This window comes from Chaetodon trifascialis, chromosome 15 (assembly GCF_039877785.1).
Source record: "Chaetodon trifascialis isolate fChaTrf1 chromosome 15, fChaTrf1.hap1, whole genome shotgun sequence".
Taxonomy (NCBI): Eukaryota; Metazoa; Chordata; class Actinopteri; order Chaetodontiformes; family Chaetodontidae; genus Chaetodon; species Chaetodon trifascialis.
In genome coordinates this window covers 15,412,419-15,429,947 of record NC_092070.1, presented here as the reverse complement: position 1 = coordinate 15,429,947, position 17,529 = coordinate 15,412,419, and the positions used below count along the sequence as shown (strand labels likewise).

General features: G+C 42.6%; 1 protein-coding gene across 1 annotated transcript; it reads left to right on the top strand.

Annotated features, from left to right (window-relative positions):
• Positions 1 to 1,724: 1,724 nt before the first annotated feature.
• On the top strand, positions 1,725 to 15,638 carry srl (sarcalumenin). Its single transcript, XM_070981617.1, has 6 exons — positions 1,725 to 1,785; positions 10,506 to 10,601; positions 10,845 to 10,940; positions 13,092 to 13,208; positions 14,197 to 14,430; positions 14,527 to 15,638. Exons 1-6 carry the CDS (start codon positions 1,725 to 1,727, stop codon positions 15,336 to 15,338), a joined length of 1,416 nt encoding a protein of 471 aa, XP_070837718.1. The 3' UTR covers positions 15,339 to 15,638.
• The last annotated feature ends 1,891 nt before the right edge of the window (positions 15,639 to 17,529 follow it).

Genomic DNA, 17,529 nt, shown 5'->3' with positions numbered 1-17,529 from the left:
GTGTGTCTGCTTGAGTGTGATAAAGCGGTAATCCGCCTAGCGTTTAGCTGCGTTAGGGATTCTAGGTTCACTCTGGGGTCTTTATGTTCCAGACATACCCTCTCCTCAGCTCTCATCCATCATGCTCTCTCACACTCAGTCTCATGATTACCTCCCAACATGGCTGCCAAGTGAGCATTGTGTCTTCCTTACTAGAACCAAAGGCTGACAGCTCCCTCCAACGCCAGCCTCTCATTTACTCGAGGCGTATTTAGCGCTAATAGTGGAGTGAAAGGCGGCAGCGTTAAAGTAATTTGATTGTCATTCTTTGTTCAGCAAAGTGACAATGGAACCTCATTGTGAAGGGCCCGATTCTTGCACTTATTCGAGCTTGATGATAAAACAGAAAGCCAACCTCTTTAATATTTGCCTGTTGAATATCATGATACATACACATTATCTTTGAACTGAAGCAGGCTAGTTTTTTCCCCCTGTTTCTAGTCTTTGTGCTAAGCTAATGGACAGACATCAGAGTGCTATCTTTATGACATGAAAGTGAATATTTTTCCTGAAATGTCCACGGTGGCCTTGAAAGCTCATCACACAGCACCCGAGGAGAACATATCATGCAAGTAGAAAAAAGACAAGAAAACATCACCAATTTGACAAAAGTGCAAAACCGCTAAGAGAGGTAACACAACCAAATACAGATGATGAAGATCTGCCATCAGAAGATGTGCCATTCATTCAAGAGTTGTTTGAGAAGTAAAGGAAAAACAACGATACGATGCATAAAGCTAGAGCAATTAGCTTAGCGTAAAGATTATGAATGACAAACAATGTGCTTCTGATTTGGTTTTTACACAAGAAATTCTATCATCTTTGTTAAAATCTTTGAAATTGCACCTACTTCTACTCCCTTTTTAAAAAAATCCTGAATCTATGATTATGCAAATATGTCTCATTTCAAATGTTTAACGACCACTCTTCAAGGAGCTTCAAGTTTCACACTTGTGTAAGTTGAATACTGGACTGGGATTGGCCTCCAAACTATTTGTGATGTCACAAATCATGCTCGTCGGCCCGCCTCTTTGAAATTTTACACTTTCAGTCGATGAATGTGGGAACATCCTTCTAGTGTCAAACTCTGCATGTACATTATTCTGCACAAAAGAAAAAACCTTTTTGGGTGCAGGGGACTTGAAATAATTCACCTTATGTGTACGTCTTTGTTTACCTGGTACACAAACAGGCTCTTGCCTCACACCGCTTGAGTGATAGCAGCAAAAAAGCAAAAAAGATTACTTTCCAAAATGTTGAAATTTTCCTTTAATACAAGTCCACTCACCGTCAGACTCCTGTCTCCTAAACCAGTTTGCCTTTGACATCACACGCTGCACAAAATCAGCTCTCATAAACAGGAAAAAAGCAGTAAAATTGGGAAAGTATTATATAAAATAAGCCAACTTGAGTGATTGAGCAGTGAAATGCAAAGCCAGGTCTCAGTGCACTGATGCCGAGGCCCAAGCTGTGACCTCTCTAAAAAGGAGAGTCAGCTGCTTGTACACGTAGCGTAGAGTCCCTGTGGCATGCTATGACTCCTGCAACACCTCCAACACGGAGACCTCAGCCCCTCCACCAGCTGGCCCTCTCCGTGCCCCGCCTCTTCTCTCTGCATGCCCTTTAACCTTCCTGCCTTGGTATATATAGTCTGTGTGACTATCAGAGTTCTCCTGGCAGCCATCATGAAGGGTACAGTCTTGATCTGCTGTTTCCTCTCCCTGCTGCTTTTGCAGGCCACAGCAGGTAAGGCTTTTGGTAAGCATTTTGGTTTATGTCATGTTTTGTGTTGGGTGGAGCACTGTGGGCACGAGAGACGTTTGCATACAAGTGCTGCTGATGAATGAACCAGCGATGTGGTGAAGGTTTAGAGGCTTGTTTAGTGAACATTTAATGAATGGCTTGACTGTACAGTGACTCTTCAGAGATTCAGAGGCTGTGACTCAGATTGTTATGATGATGATCAGGAATGAGTTGCCATATGGTCAAAAGTAGGTAGCATGGGTAGGTTTTTGTGTCCATTATGGGAGCAGTTTGATCAGAAATGGCGTTAGCTGAACATGGGGACAGTGACAGTCATGGGGACACCAGCTGAGGATAGCCAGAGACAGAAATGTTACCCCAGTCTTTCTCTGCCACCAAGCAGGACTATTTAAAATCTGTCACAGTTTATAATTAAACTGCTGGCACCAAGTAAAGAATGACAGATTAAGTAGCTCTTTCTTGTCTTTTTAATTATTAAGATCCAAAACAAACAGCATACTCTAATGCCTAACACTTTTGATGTATGAACCAATGTCTTATCGTGCCTTTTGGTGCTTTTCTGAAGGCAAGCAGTTGAGGATTATTCAAACTAGAGTTCAGCCTCTCCTGTGGACTGACAGCATGTCAGCTGTCCTAACGCGTGGCACCAGCTGATGGAAAGTCTAAGTCTAACCAAGGAGAGAACAGTCATTTGTCATTTGTACATCTGTATTCTCTTTGCTTCATTCTTGAATTTTATTTTCAACTACTGCAGACTTCAGTACCTACAGGGGGCAACATTACCTTTGATGATAATCCACAGCATCATAAACTACAGGGATCAGGAAAATCCCACAATAAATATGATTACATGGCACTCGTGGAGTTCAATGTCATAGTGACAGCAGCTTCTCTCAGATTACCCATACTAAAAATGCGGACTGGTCTCCCGGTCTGGACTGGAGCGGTTGGCAGTACCCTTGTCTGTCACCCTTGTCCGTCCTTGGGGTGGCGTTCAGCTCCGCAGCCTGGGCCCAGGCCTCCATATTCCAGCCTGCTGTCAGGTGTCTAAGATTGGAAGGCCTCCTGAAATCCAACACTGTTCACTACAGTTCCTCCCTCCCTCACTCCCCTTCCCTCCTGACTCCTCACCCCTCCCAGCCCCATGCTTCCCTTTAGCCACGCTGCACAGCTGCTGTCACTCTGCACTGTCACAATCGCAATTTATTCCCAGCAGTTGGCCTTATAGGGACATGCATTCTCCAGGCAGGAGGGGCCGGGCCTTTGCTGCAACTCATGCCTTCATAGACCCCTTCTGCAGGCACATGCAAGTGCCTTTTTGTGGCCTCTGTCCATAAATCTACCGCATGTGCATTTTAGTGTTTGTCTTTCTTTTGCTGCAGAGCACAAGGGAGTTTTGATTCCAGTACCTGCAGGTTACAGACAATTATGAGAATCATGAACTCTTTGCCGCTCAGTGTGTAATTATTTGTGTTATTGATTGGATTGATCGCTGTCAGGGACTCCATTGAAGTTGTTAACTCTGCAGGGAGGAGCACAAAGGGTAATCTCTTTCCAAAGGAATGTAAAATCGATTTGCTATCATCTCATCATCGCCTCTCTAACAACCCTGGGCTGTACTGATTTCTACTCCAAAGAGCAAAGGCATTAATGTTATATCCCTCCACTATAATTCAGTACATTTTGTGTATGTTTTGCAGTTGGCAGCAGCAGCAGTTGAATTTGTTTCTGTCATGTGTCTCTGTTTCAAACTAATTTTGAAGCTTGAAGCCATTTGATTTCATCAAAAGAAAGCACCGAATTGCCTGATTTTTTCAACTGGTCTTTATCTTGACGGATGCCATGACTTGAAGAAACTGTAGGCATGATAGGAGCAGTCATTTTGGTGGAGTAATGCTTTGCATGTGCATGGCATCATTGAGCTCCGGTGCACCTTCAGGTGTAGTCAGGCCTGATCCATCTGCCAGGCCTGTAATGCTTTTCAGATATCTGACTCTGCCATAGTAGTTCCTTTACAGCCATTTACCTGCAGCTGTTGAATAGCTTTCATCATTCCTGCCAAAGCAAGGAGCAGAGAAAACCTGTGTTATTTTGTTGGTTCGGTTGGTCAACATGTGTTACATGAACAAACTGGTTCCATGATGCTGCTCACCTCCAGGGTTTTATGCCAGACTGACGCTGCTCTTATCATGTAGGAGTAAACATAGGTTGCTTTAGTAACTGTTTTGTTTTTACGAGGCTTTAAGAAAGCTGTTAATACAATATAAAGATGTCATTAGTGTGACACTCAGGACCTGAGAGCTGACTTTTTGTCATACATATATCACAGCCTCTTTGGGACCTTGGTTAGGTCTTCACACCAGTTTGTTTATACTTGAGTGGTAATACTATCCATCCATGATACAATAAAAACATCTTTGGCCTCCTCACTTTGCTAGAGGCCAGACTTGGAAATTTAAAGGCTCTGTGTCTGCACGTGATTCCATCTGACGGCATGTGGCACGTCTGGGACTCCTTACGCTGGTCGTAGTGGAAGCGACACAAGTCATACCCAACTGCCTGACTACACACTCCTCCTTGAGACAAGCACCCAAGGCCCAAGGGCACCTGGCGTCCTTTCCCGGCTTTGGAACAGGAGAACAGGGATAGAGGCACCAGATAAACACCTCAGCTTAAGGTGCCTTTGCCACTGGGCCTGCCTTTGAATCTGTCACTCAACTTCATGTCAAGTTGTCAATGACCCCTCAGAGGACTTACAATCTGGATGTGGCTCATATAAGATGGTCTGCAAGGGCCACTGACCTAAAGTCACATTTGGATCTAGAAAATAGTCTGCCTTTTTGTGTCTGACATCCACACATTTACAGGAAATAGTGCAAAATCAATGTAGAAGTAAGACTGACATATGCCTGTGACTGAACTTTGTTTCTTATCTAAAATGTCTGAGATACAAGGAAACCTTCACATTTTATTTACCAAACATCAGTATTGTATTTGAAACTTACATAAGTGGTCCTGGAACTGTAGCTCTTACTTTGTTACCCTGTTCACAATCAGCTCCAAGGGATGTGGATGTCTCTGAGTCTCCACACTGACTAATAGTCAAAACCTTAAAATAGGAGGCAGCCATTCTGCCCCCTCCTCTGTTCATCTTCTGACCCATTGTGGGTCTATATTTGACTATGGGGGAGTACTAGCTCCACAAGCTGTGCCACCTGTTGCCATCCGTGGCCTCTTCTCACCATGCTCTGCACAAGCTCTGCTGACTGCTATCACACCTCTGACCCTTGCTGGAGGAGGAATCATGTGAATTTTTAGGATTATACTTTTATTTTGCATTCAGAAGGCTTTGTTTTCACTGAAATGTACACACTGAACCTCTAAAGTGAGCTAGAAAATTGGCATGTGCATTAGTTAATTAATGCAATTTAAATCCTGTTGTATTTTATGAATCAGCGGTCATTTTTAATAAATGATCCACTCTGTTTAAATCTGAATGAAATCGATGCCTCTTCATGGATCTTTCCAGTGGAACCCCCTGGCCTTCAGTTAAGGTTGCCTGAATCCCCCCACGCTCAGCATAATTCCTCTGACTGGGGGTTCCAGGCCTGCCGCCCTCATCATATTCACTTTAATTCAATTTACCTCCACAGTGCTGCAAGCAGAACATGATCCTGGGCTTTTACATATATACACAGTTACCTAATATATACAGTGTAAATGCACATGAGTCCAGATATATCCTTGCACATGCATTCATGTCCACATAAGAACATAATACATATTAGGGTAATCCCTGGCTGTGTGCTTTGACTACAATAAATAGCACATTTTGTTTAGATCACTATGTAATTTCTTACACTTTCAGCTTTAACACTAGTCAAGGTATGTGCTTATGAATATCTGAATTAGCTGACAGCTCTCACGCTATATTTCATTCCAATTTGTCTCCATTTAGCTCTTTCTAGCTATGTATTTGCACATAGGACAGTGATTCATTTGTGATGTCACAAACCATGCTGTTGCATGCACATGAACAGCTCAAATTTCAGAGCAGTATGAAGCCTTCTCCCCTCAGCAGAGTAATCTGAAAATGTGTTTACACATGTTGTTCGTCTTTACCGTGCGATTCGAATATTCGGTAGAAGTGAAGGTGATCTTTAAACTTGAGCAACACATTAGCGTTTCACTCTTGCTGTAGATTATTGCCATTCTTTCTGATGTTTGAATAGCCTCCACACAAGGACCTATAGTTGAGCCATGACTTACCCAGCCGCTGAGGCTGTGGTAGGCTTAAACCACCAACATTCCTACTGGATGTGCTGATGCCGCTGGAATGTTTCTCCAAACTGAGGAAGGGTTGTGTGGCAACGGGCTTACTGAGGACACATGGTCCTGGGCACAGATGTCCAGGGTTCAACTCCCCTGGCGCCTGCAGGGTTAATTTTGAGCGCTGATGCAAGGCCCACCTTCCGCGGGCAACACTACCTTTCTGATCTTTGCAGACTCTGTCCCAGGGCTTCCATCAGGGATTGACTGGATTGGGAGGTGTTAACACGTTCACAGCATTTAAGGCCCACTCAAGAGGCTTGTGCTAAAAGACAAGACTCTTATGAGTGATGAGTCAAGTTACAGAAGATTGAGTAAGCTTGGTGTGCTGCAGGGACAGGCCTGGTATGTTGAAGAGACCTGTTCCGCAAAAGCCAATTTAGCTTCCATGCCGAACCATCCTCAGTGTCGTCTGAAAGCTAGCTTCTCACTCACTGACTTTTTAATTTAATATTTACCCAGTGTTTGTTCAGACGACTTTAATTCCTTCCTTCATTTGACTCAATTTGACAAGCAGCCAACCTGTGCGGGGGTTGAAAAAATGGCTGCCATGTATCACAGATGGTGCTACAAGATGATGTCACTTATTGTTGTTTTTAAAGGTCATGTACGCAAAAACAATTTTGCATGGGCATGTAGTGACCATCTGACCAATACCGGCTGATTTTAAATGCCTTCAAGTAAAGATTATTGACAGATTTTAAGTTGTACTTCTGCTTCATTCAACTGTTTTCTTCAATTGTGCGTTGAGTGGAGTGCATTAAAGGACAGACCCATTTTCTTTTGCATTGTTTTGGCAATAGCTGCTACACTTCCTCTTTTCTTATCACCATAGCCGTCTTACCTATTGAGAATAAAAACTAAACACCAGGCCTCTTACACATTTAATTACTCAGCAATATAAATAGATTAGTTACTGAATCTTTTTCGGGATTGCAGTATTACTCATACTCTTTTTTTATTCTGACTGCTAACCTTTTGGCTTCTCTTGTTCTTGCACCGTGCTGGGAGCAACATTACACAGGCTTATTTTTAGCAGGTTGACTCGGGGAGAATCAGCGGTGCTGCGTTGTTCCTTAACCAACAACGGGCTGGACACTGCTGCCGACTGCAAAGGAGCAAATATTGGGGTCTCAATTAAAGTGTGAGCCATACAATGTGTCTTGTATGGTCATTACATTATCATTTAGATGTGCACAGGTTGAAATGATCCTTTTGGCTTTGACACAAAATCATTGGATTGTTTGAATGTGCTCCCTGTATTTTTCATGAATGGAGAAAGGACACTTTCTATATCTGCCTTATTTGGCACCTTTATTGACCCCCATTTTATTGAATGTGGCTTTCAAGACCCTTGGTTCATATTGTAAATATAAACAACTTTGCTTCAGGCTTGTAAACAAACAGGCCTTCAGATGATTTACTTGTCACATAATGTCATTTGATGCACCATAACTTTTGGCTAAAGCAGCGTGCCATTCTGACTCTTAGCCAGAAACACTAGAAGTCATCGGCCACATGGTCAGTGGCTGTGCTCCCGGTTAGGGTGTAGGATGCCTTGACTGTGCTGCCCTCTGAGAAGTGGAATTTTCTTTCTTTGATTCATAATATATATATATATATTTTTATGCAGACAAACAGCCATAGTCTCAGGAGCAATTTGCAGCAGCACGATGGCTGAAGCCTGTTAAATGTGCACAATGTCAGAGATGAGGTTACCCTGTCGTTGCACAGCCCTTATAAAAGTAAGTCTCATACACACACTGTAATAGGTGGCACATGATGAGATAATATTTTGACTTTGATATTACCATTTGTAATATTGTAATTATATGAGCATCAATAAAGGATCAATCAAAGTGGAGAAAACTTGCATCATGGCTTTGTTATGATAAAAGCCTTTCCGAGTGCAATGTTGGATTCCAATGCCAAAAAATGACCATTTTTTAACATCTCTTATAATCTCCCTGAAACATGGTTAGTACACAGTTAGAGACAACAATCAATGACAGCTATGAAAGTGCATAAATGGCTACAAAGTATTGTTTGAAAGGACTTTGGTGAAGATGCTGAGAGTGGGGTTATGGAGAGTTTGGTGGATATGACTTTAGTGTGTCTAACCAGAATCTGCTGCTGATCCAGACAGAACCTTCTTATGAGGAGTGCCGATGTTTATGTAAAAAATACACACCTGTGGTAGCAAATGCTTTAACAGCCTAATGGTGATATATGCTGGGTGTTACTGGTAACCACAGCAGAGATGCATTTATAAACTGTCACATGTGGATGATTTCCAGATCAATATGCTGTAATTACCTGTGCCTGACAGCAGTGGACATAAAATGATTATTATGTTTTTATATTTTCTACTTTCCAGAGTCTGCAATTGCAACCTCATTTAAAAAAAAATCTTTTACCTTCCCCCACTAAGTGCTTTTGCTTTGCACCAGTTAGTTCTTGATTTGTGATGAGTATTGCACAGTGATGCGCTTCCTTGCCAGTCACCAGCTGAGATCAGAGGGTTGTGCCCCGGGCATCAGCACCAACTTTTCACGCTTTCTGATCCTCCATGCATCTCTCCTCATCTGACCTGAACATTAGTTTTAGAAGAATGCAATGTTGAAAAGGAGGAGGGCAAAGAGGTCAAGAGATATGCAAGCTGAGGAGGTTATATATTGTTATAGATCAAGCCAAGGATTGATTTTCAACTACATTAATGTTTCTTGTGCCAGTAAAGTGAATTTAACTGACAGGAAGTATGCAGATGATGTGTTTATATAACAAGATCAATATTCAGATTATGCCTTGTGTTTTACAGGGTCTGATTTACAATTGACTGACTGCTATGTAATCATTCCTACAGCTGCTATCGTGCTGTAAATTCCTTTAAAGTTCCCTAACTACTCTATTAGGGGAGTGTCTGGTTGCTTGGAAACTAAGACCCATAACCCCTCAGGGTATGGAAGTGTGAACCAGGAAGACTTCCCAACTGCTCCTATTTATAGCTCATAGCTGTAGCAGGTTTGTCTTTAGCAGGGCTGCATGGGGGGGCATTACAGGGGGGCCTGGGCACACAAGATCGGGCCTGACAGCGCGATAAGTCTACGATAGGTGGGCAAATATAGAAGAGAAAAGACAGAGGATTGTACATCACTGTCTCATCATGTACATCACTGATGGGAACACTCAGTCCAGCTCTCCTCTTAGCTAATTTACTGGGGGGGGGGGTCCCGTTCTCTCCCTCTCACTTATCTTTGCTGTTGTTATGAAGCCATCGTGATGCCAGAGAAGAGTCTTTGTCTATTTGTTTTCAGTGTTTGCTTTCTAAATTAGGAACTGATTGTACAACCAGCTGTGATCTAAGCAATCCGATATGTTCAAAAGTGGACATGGCACAGTGGTGAGCGGATATGTTCTCCTGGATTCTCTCTCTCTCTCTCTCTCTCTCACACACATACACACACACACACACTATAGGGGGTGAGTCATTGAAATACCACACACGTGCGTTGTGGGGTGCAAAATGTAAGTCACATTCAAAAGCACCAGATATAATGAATGTGCACTGGAGGAAAGTCACCCATTTTCAAAAATGGTCATGAATTTGTTTTGCGTTTTGTAAGACTAATTCCTGCACATTTTAACATGGAAACTGATTGATTTGCAGTGCACACACAGGGGTTGAAGTTACGTCTTATTATTCCCAGTGTTGTCCAATGAAAACATCAAGATCACAGAACAGAGTGAAAATAATTGAGCGTATGATTGGATTTCCCTGTGGCATGTGCATGTTCTGCATAGTATCAAACTATGCTTTGATACTATGCTTATGATACTTTGCTAGCATTTTATGGGTGCTGTCATTGTCACTCTACAGGTTTTGTGTTTACAAAGATAACAGTCAGACAGAGCGAATGGCAGCAGAAAAGGGGATGCAGAAGAGGCATTTGGAGTATGAGCGGCTGCAGATGAAATCAAGGCTCAGGCTGGGAACATTTTAGTCATGAGACAGCTCAAATATCTGCTCTGTCTGAATTAATATTGGCGTCCAATGCAAACCTGTCCCACAGCGTTTATTATCAATCATCTCTGTGACACTTAAAGTCCCACCCGTGGTGACACATATTGAGACGCAGGATGCATTGATTGATGTGCATCCAGAAATAGCAGCACCGTTAGCCTCTGCGGCTTAGCTTCATTGAACATGTATGACTGGCTGTCATCAGCCTCAGTGTGAGCCTCATAATGAAACTGTCACTGCATTTGTTTGCACTAAATCTGGCTACCCAGTCCACTTCTATTACTCCATTACTAGACCATTACAGATATTCAGTATACTGAGGACTAAGGTAAAGTTTATGTTGTTTTTACAGAAGAGGAAGAAGACTTCACCTCCGTCCTCAGAGACAGATCTCACATTGATGAGACCCTGCGACTTGCAGCTGAGGAAAGGGCGGGAGACTATGCAGGTGAGGATCAAAGATGGGTTTTTATTAATTTTTCCTGCATGTGATAGGCCAGTGATGCTGAAATTTCAGGGTTTGAGATGATTAACAATACCAAAATAGTTTGCAACTTAAAGCTTTTCTGCTGATTTATCTTAAATGGTTCCCTGTGAAGACTGGAACTTCTCATTAATATGTGAAACATGTGACAAACACTTCCAAGTATTCATTTTATCATCCTTTTCTTTCTTTCATGTTGTCCTCCAGCGGCTCTTGAGAGGTTGCGGAAGATCTACCACACATCCATCAAGCCGATGGAGCAGGCCTACAAGTACAATGAGCTGAGGCAGCACGAGATCTCAGGTATCACAGAGGCTTCGGCTACACCTGCACTTTGTTCTGATGTGTGGGTTTTTCTGTTTGAGTTGCTTTGGAGACTGATTTGTTGACATGTTTGTACACACACATCATCCTCACACCATCAACCAACGCAATTTTTGTATTTTTTTTTTTCAAACCTTGGAGATTTTATCAGATATTATTTCGGATCTTAGTGTTACTGTTATATGAAAGTGTGGGCTGTGTAAGAGTTCTAATTGTATAAATACATTTAGATGTACTTTCTAGTCTCAGAAATAGTACGAATATATGCATTCATATAAGCCCACACTTTTTCTAAAACATTGCTGGTCCAGGAAAAAGGTACAAAATCTTTCAAATATTTCTTCCCTTTTCTTCAATTCTTTTTTGCCCCAGTACTTTTTATCATGTCCCTGTTTGTTTTTTTAAATGACTCTGCACTGTGCCCTGTTCCTTTACAGTAAGCGTGACGCTCTAAGCTGTACACTGAACTGCCAAGAACAAGCTCTACTTTCCCACAATGAAATAAATCTCGCCCTCTTGTGGCCTTTCACGCTTGGCATGCATGCAAACCTGTCAAATACCACTTGTGTCGTGCCACTAAATGAACATTTCGAACATTATTTTTTTGTAGAAAAGAGCAAAAAAATACAGACGAAAAAAATCACCTGGCCTAAAAGGCACACCATCCATTTGTAGACGACCATGTTTGACATATTATAGGTCAAATATGGGGATAGATTTCCCACCCATTCCTGCACATTGTTACTCTACCCCTCCCTGTTTCTTCTAGAAACTTCACACCCTCACTCCTCACTCTCCTCCACCTCCTGTTCCCTTCACGTCTCTGTACTCCACCCTCTCCTGTCCATCCCCATCCCCTCCACTCCCCTCATCTAACAGCCTACCCCGGACGAACCCTGGGGGACTCAGCCACAGGTGGGTGTGGGTGGGGCTTACCTGTGCATGGCACTGCCTGAAGTGCTCAGCCCCTTCCTTTCCCCCTTCATTTGTCCTCACACCTTTGGGAGTCTCTTATATCAATCTGAACACGGTACTGCTCTCTGAGGGTCAAGCATGTTTCACTTTGGGTGACACCTGATGTGACATCACTGATTGGGGTGTGTTCAAAGTGATCCAGAGGAGAAAGGTTCAACCCATAGAGAGCAGGGCGGCAGCAGTTTTCTACCCTATGTATGTGAATCAAAATGGATTTACACTTTAGCATTCACAAAGAGACTGGCCATTAAGTTGTTATCTTGGGGTGTAAAATATAAAATATGGAGGGGGTTGCATGTGCAGTTCTGGCTTTAGCAAAGGGCTCACAGATTTGAGGAGGGGACACTGGTGGGAAAGGGTGGTCAGTGTTCGGCTAGGAGTGAAGTGACAGACTTTTTGTCACACCTTAATTAGCAATAACATCAGGGGTGGTTATTCTGACTTTTTTTTCTGGGAGCTTTTTCATTTCAGCTTTCTTTTGTGATGACATTTTCTCTTTTTTCTTCCTTTAAAAACAAAAAACGAATGTATGTATCTTTTTATCCACATCTCTTCTGCTAAATTCATTCAGGTTTGGTCCAGTAGGCTGTAACAGAATGTCCCTACCTGACCACCATGTCCACTCACAACACACATGGCAGCTTGTTATAAGACACACAGCTTGCTCTGAAAGCATTGGCCTGGTCAGTGTCAGAGTAATGGCATGCTTTGCCATGTGTCACTGAGATATGGCTGAAAATGTTCTGCTATAACAGCTGTCCGCTATTAAACAAGCCTAACAGCTTCAACACATTTCTTTGCATAGCTTTCTTTTTATTTCCTTTCTCAGTTCCTCTGTGCTCTGTATTGACAGTGACAGTGACTGACATGCTTCTTGGTGTCTCTCAGACTCAAAGGAGTTCATCCCAAAATACATTTTGGAAGGACTGTTGTTTTGGTTAAATTGTCCTTTTATGAGGCACGTGGAGACTGTAGCAAACACTGGCTTCTTTTGTCAAGTTCTCACATGTTCTCTTATGAGCAATAAATAAAAGCTCAGCACTTAGCATTCCATAATTTCTCATGTAAAATTTGGGATGAACTTGGGCACTTCTGCTTCATTATTTAGCCATCCAGCTGAGAACTTAATCACCGTTGTCTCTACTTGCCCAACAGATGGAGAGATTACGTCCAAGCCCATGGTGCTGTTCCTGGGGCCCTGGAGTGTAGGAAAGTCCTCCATGATCAATTACCTCCTGGGCATGCATGACAGCCCCTATCAGCTCTACACAGGTACGTTAAACAGTTATTCTTTTTAAATTAGAAATAAACAATGTTTTAAGTTGTAATCATTTGCGATATAATCCAATAAGGATGAAGAAACACTAAAATGCCATCATTAATCCACAGGACCATTACAGAGGTGGCTGCCGTATCTAAATGTTACAGGGCTGCAATAATTTCATTATATGTATCAAGTGGGCAGATTTTGTTGAATCTGATGCATCTTAAGAAGGCTCAGCAGTCATTTCTGACAATTTAACACCACTGGTCAAAAGCTAAAAGAGAGTCAACATTGGACCTACAGTAATCAGGTGGCAAGAAACACGATTCCAAATTTGCAATGTTGCTCCATAACAGCTGGAAATAAGAAACTGTTTGCTAAAAAGTTTGGCATTTCAACTTAAAAGGTGATGTTGCCAATATTTTGTTCACAACTGCTACCAAGTGGCCCAAAACCATTATTAGAGGGAATGGGACTCGCAGAGCATTCTGGGGCAGCTCCGCCATTTTTGGAGGATAGTGTATTAACTGTCATTATCTGTCACTGTCATCGTCAATCATTTGTCATCTGGCATCTATCCAGACAAATGCATGGTTAAAGACAAGGTCTCAACAGAGGCAAAGAAGTGATATATTACAAAATGCAAGTTAGCTAATGACAGGGTTAGGCTTAGCTATGTATATAGGAATTGTTGTCAGGTCCTGTACTCACAGCCCCTCAGCATGATCTAATTTTTCTTTGTTTGCAAGTGTTTACTGACCATGTTGAAATTGAAGTTTAATGGAGTTACACTGAGTTCTACAAGTTGAGACTATCTAGCTAGGTGGGTGGTGACTGTGCACTGATTGATGACCTCCAAAAATAGCCCATATGCTGATGATGACGCCACATTCCCATTCCCTTTAGCAGATGTACCTATTTTCCCAGTGTATACACATCTGTTTCGTTTCTTCTTGATAATATTCCTGCTCTTGTTTTCTATCAATTTGTCTTTAGGAGCTGAGCCTACTACCTCTGAGTTCACTGTCATTATGCATGGGGAGAAGATCCGTTCTGTTGAGGGTATTGTTATGGCTGCAGACAGCTCTCGATCTTTCTCTCCCCTGGAGAAGTTTGGCCAAAATTTCCTGGAAAAGCTGATCGGTATTGAGATGCCCCACAAACTGCTGGAACGTGTGACTTTTGTGGACACACCAGGAATCATTGAGAACCGGAAGCAGCAGGAAAGAGGTAAAAGAGAGAGTTTTACCTACATTTGCAGATTTTCACGAGCAGCTGGCCGGTGCTCTGTATTTATTGGTTTACTTATTCTCTTCTTCCATCCAGGCTATCCTTTCAATGATGTTTGCCAGTGGTTCATTGACCGTGCTGACCTGATCTTCGTTGTGTTCGACCCCACCAAGCTGGACGTTGGCCTGGAGCTGGAGATGCTCTTCCGGCAGTTGAAGGGTCGCGAATCCCAGATCCGCATCATCCTAAACAAAGCTGACAACCTGGCCACTCAGGACTTAATGAGAGTCTACGGAGCGCTCTTTTGGAGCTTGGCTCCACTCATCAATGTAACTGAGCCACCTCGCGTCTATGTCAGCTCCTTCTGGCCATATGACTATGCACCTGACACCAGCCGTGAGCTCTTCAAGCGTGAGGAGATCTCCCTCCTGGAGGATCTGAACCAGGTGATTGAAAACCGCATGGAGAACAAAATTGCCTTCATCCGCCAGCATGGCATCCGCGTACGCATCCATGGCCTGCTGGTTGACCGCTACGTCCAGACCTTTAAAGAGAAGATGAGCTTCTTCAGTGACCCTGAACTAGTCTTCAAGGAGATTGTGGATGACCCAGACAAATTCTACATTTTCAAATCCATCCTAGCCAAGACCAACGTCAGCAAGTTTGACCTGCCCAATCGCGATGCTTACCGTGACTTCTTTGGCATCAACCCCATCACCAATTTCAAGCCGCTGACGGCTCAGTGCTCCTACATGGGAGGCTGTCTGCTGGATAAGATTGAGAGGGCAATCACCAATGAGCTGCCTGCCCTTCTGAGCAGCATTAACTCTGGCAAGCAGCCTGGCCTGTCCTCCTGCGAGGCTACTGGCTGTGGTGAGAAGCCAAAGAATCGCTACCGGAAGAACTGAGGAAAACAAAATAACTTGAGAGGGGGAAGTAAGAGGAGAGGGGGTCTGGTGTAAAGCCAACCCTGCTTTTGTCAGAATGCCTGTATTGTTGAGGAGACAGAGGAGCAGAGATTAGTGTTTGTTTTTTTCCTCAGGAGAGTATGGGGAGGTGCATTTAGGGATTGTGGGAATGAGGCAGATAGAGGGAGGGAAGGGTCATCGTTTGATAAGGCAGCTTAAGGACACAAGTGCTGAAGAAATGCGAACATGCCACTGATCACTGAGTTTTGTTGAAATACACGCCCTCCTCTCTCCCTTGCACAATCACAGTGGACTGTCTGGGATTTGGGGGTTGGGGAAGTAATGATGTGAAGAAATGAAAGAAATTTAAATAAAAAAGTAAGATCAAATAAAAATTGAAAATCCTGAGACTGAAAACAGTCAAATACCAGCTCCCTTGTATGTGAATAAAATGGGAAAAGTGGAAACAGGTGTTGCAAATTTGTGTTGTAAGACCTTGAGAATTGCATTGCAGAAAGTCAATTCCATAAGCTTCAGAAGCTTTTTGAAGTAGCCTTTTTGTGGGTGCTATAAAAAGCCATTGTGTTGGGCTACTCGCCCAAACCTTTGCTTTTGAGATAGATTAACATTAACATTGCATGCTAGACGTCACATCTTATTTAACAGATGCATGGATTTCCTTCAAGCATAAATTTTGAGTAATATTTCCTCATATAACTGACACCTGAACCAACCCTGCCATGCAACATAAAAGGCCTTTTTTTTTCTTAGTTTTATACGCTTGTCGGTCCTGGTTGTTGACAACCTGTGAAATAAGCACTGTGATGGAAGCAGAGGTCAGGGTTCAAGGGTCAGAGTCTTCAGAGCAGGGAGGGTGCATTCATTCTGCTTCACTTCTTAACTGATCTTACTGTTTCTGTTTGCGTCTATAAATTTGCCAGTCTTTGGCAGAAATTCAATACTGTGTTATGCTTTTGTTTTTGTCCTTGAATGATAAGCTTGCCAGCTTTTTTAAGCTGAATGACCATAAAAAGTGACACATGATGGATGTGTTTGGACTATAGCTGTCTTCAGCCATTTCTTCTGCAGGTTAGAAAGCTATTTATTGATTTTTCTGTGTACACTCTCCAAATGGGCATTGAAGTAGGCTGTGTATGTGTACTGAACCATCCTGCAATACAATTTTCCAAACCATCATGGCGAGATTATTATTCGCTTGCAAAAAGTGGGCTGGAGGTAAAGATGAAGTGGAGGACTCGTGAGTTGATCCCTGACCTCTGTGGAAAGAGAGAAGCCCCAGATAGGCTGCTAACCTTTATACCCACAATGGTTTGGCAGTCATACTTGTCTTAGGTGTGAGTTCTTATGCTAGCCTTCCTCAGCGAATGGCATGGTCAAATTGCTTAAAATAGTTTGACATTTTGGGAAACAGACTTATTCCACATTGGAAAAATTCTCGGTAGGGCACAGCACTCCACCTGGCCAAGAAACAGTCCAGCATGCAACCCCTCCTAAAACTGCAACATGGTGCTTTTACTCTGCAAATTTAAAAAATTAGATATAATGTGCTAATTGGGGAGTTTAAACCTGCAGGTAGGAGGACTTTGTTACCTCTGGACACACTCAGGCTAACTGTTTCCCCCTGTTTCCAGTCTTAGCTAAGCTAAGCTAACCAGCTGCTGGCTCCAGCTACTTATTTACAGACATAAAAGTGGTATCAAAATACCAAAATGTCAAACTATCAAGTGCTGAATCACAACGTAAGTGGTAATAACAAGAGCTCCAGAAAGCATCAATTTAAATCATGGACACTTCCAGTTTCCTCTCTGTCGTCCCTCACTAATTCCATCGTGAAGAGTGTTTTCCCTGCTAAAACCTGAAGCATGATAAAGAAAGAAAAGAAAGCTAACAAGCTGAATCTCACATTTGCTTCATTTTCTGTTTTTGGCTTTGAGTGTGAGTGCCCCACTGGATGTGTTTAGTATGTTTACACTGCAGATCCAGAACATGCCCACTAGAGAGTGCTGTGTAAAAGTGTAAAAAGTTATACAGACCACTAACTCATCAAGGCAACAGCTTGTAGTGGGGTTCTAGCATCATTAATGATGTTGTGTGGTTGTGATTTTGGTATATTTCAGAATTAGTTATCTTAATTTATCTCTCAGTTAGATCTGGAATGGATGTGTGCCCC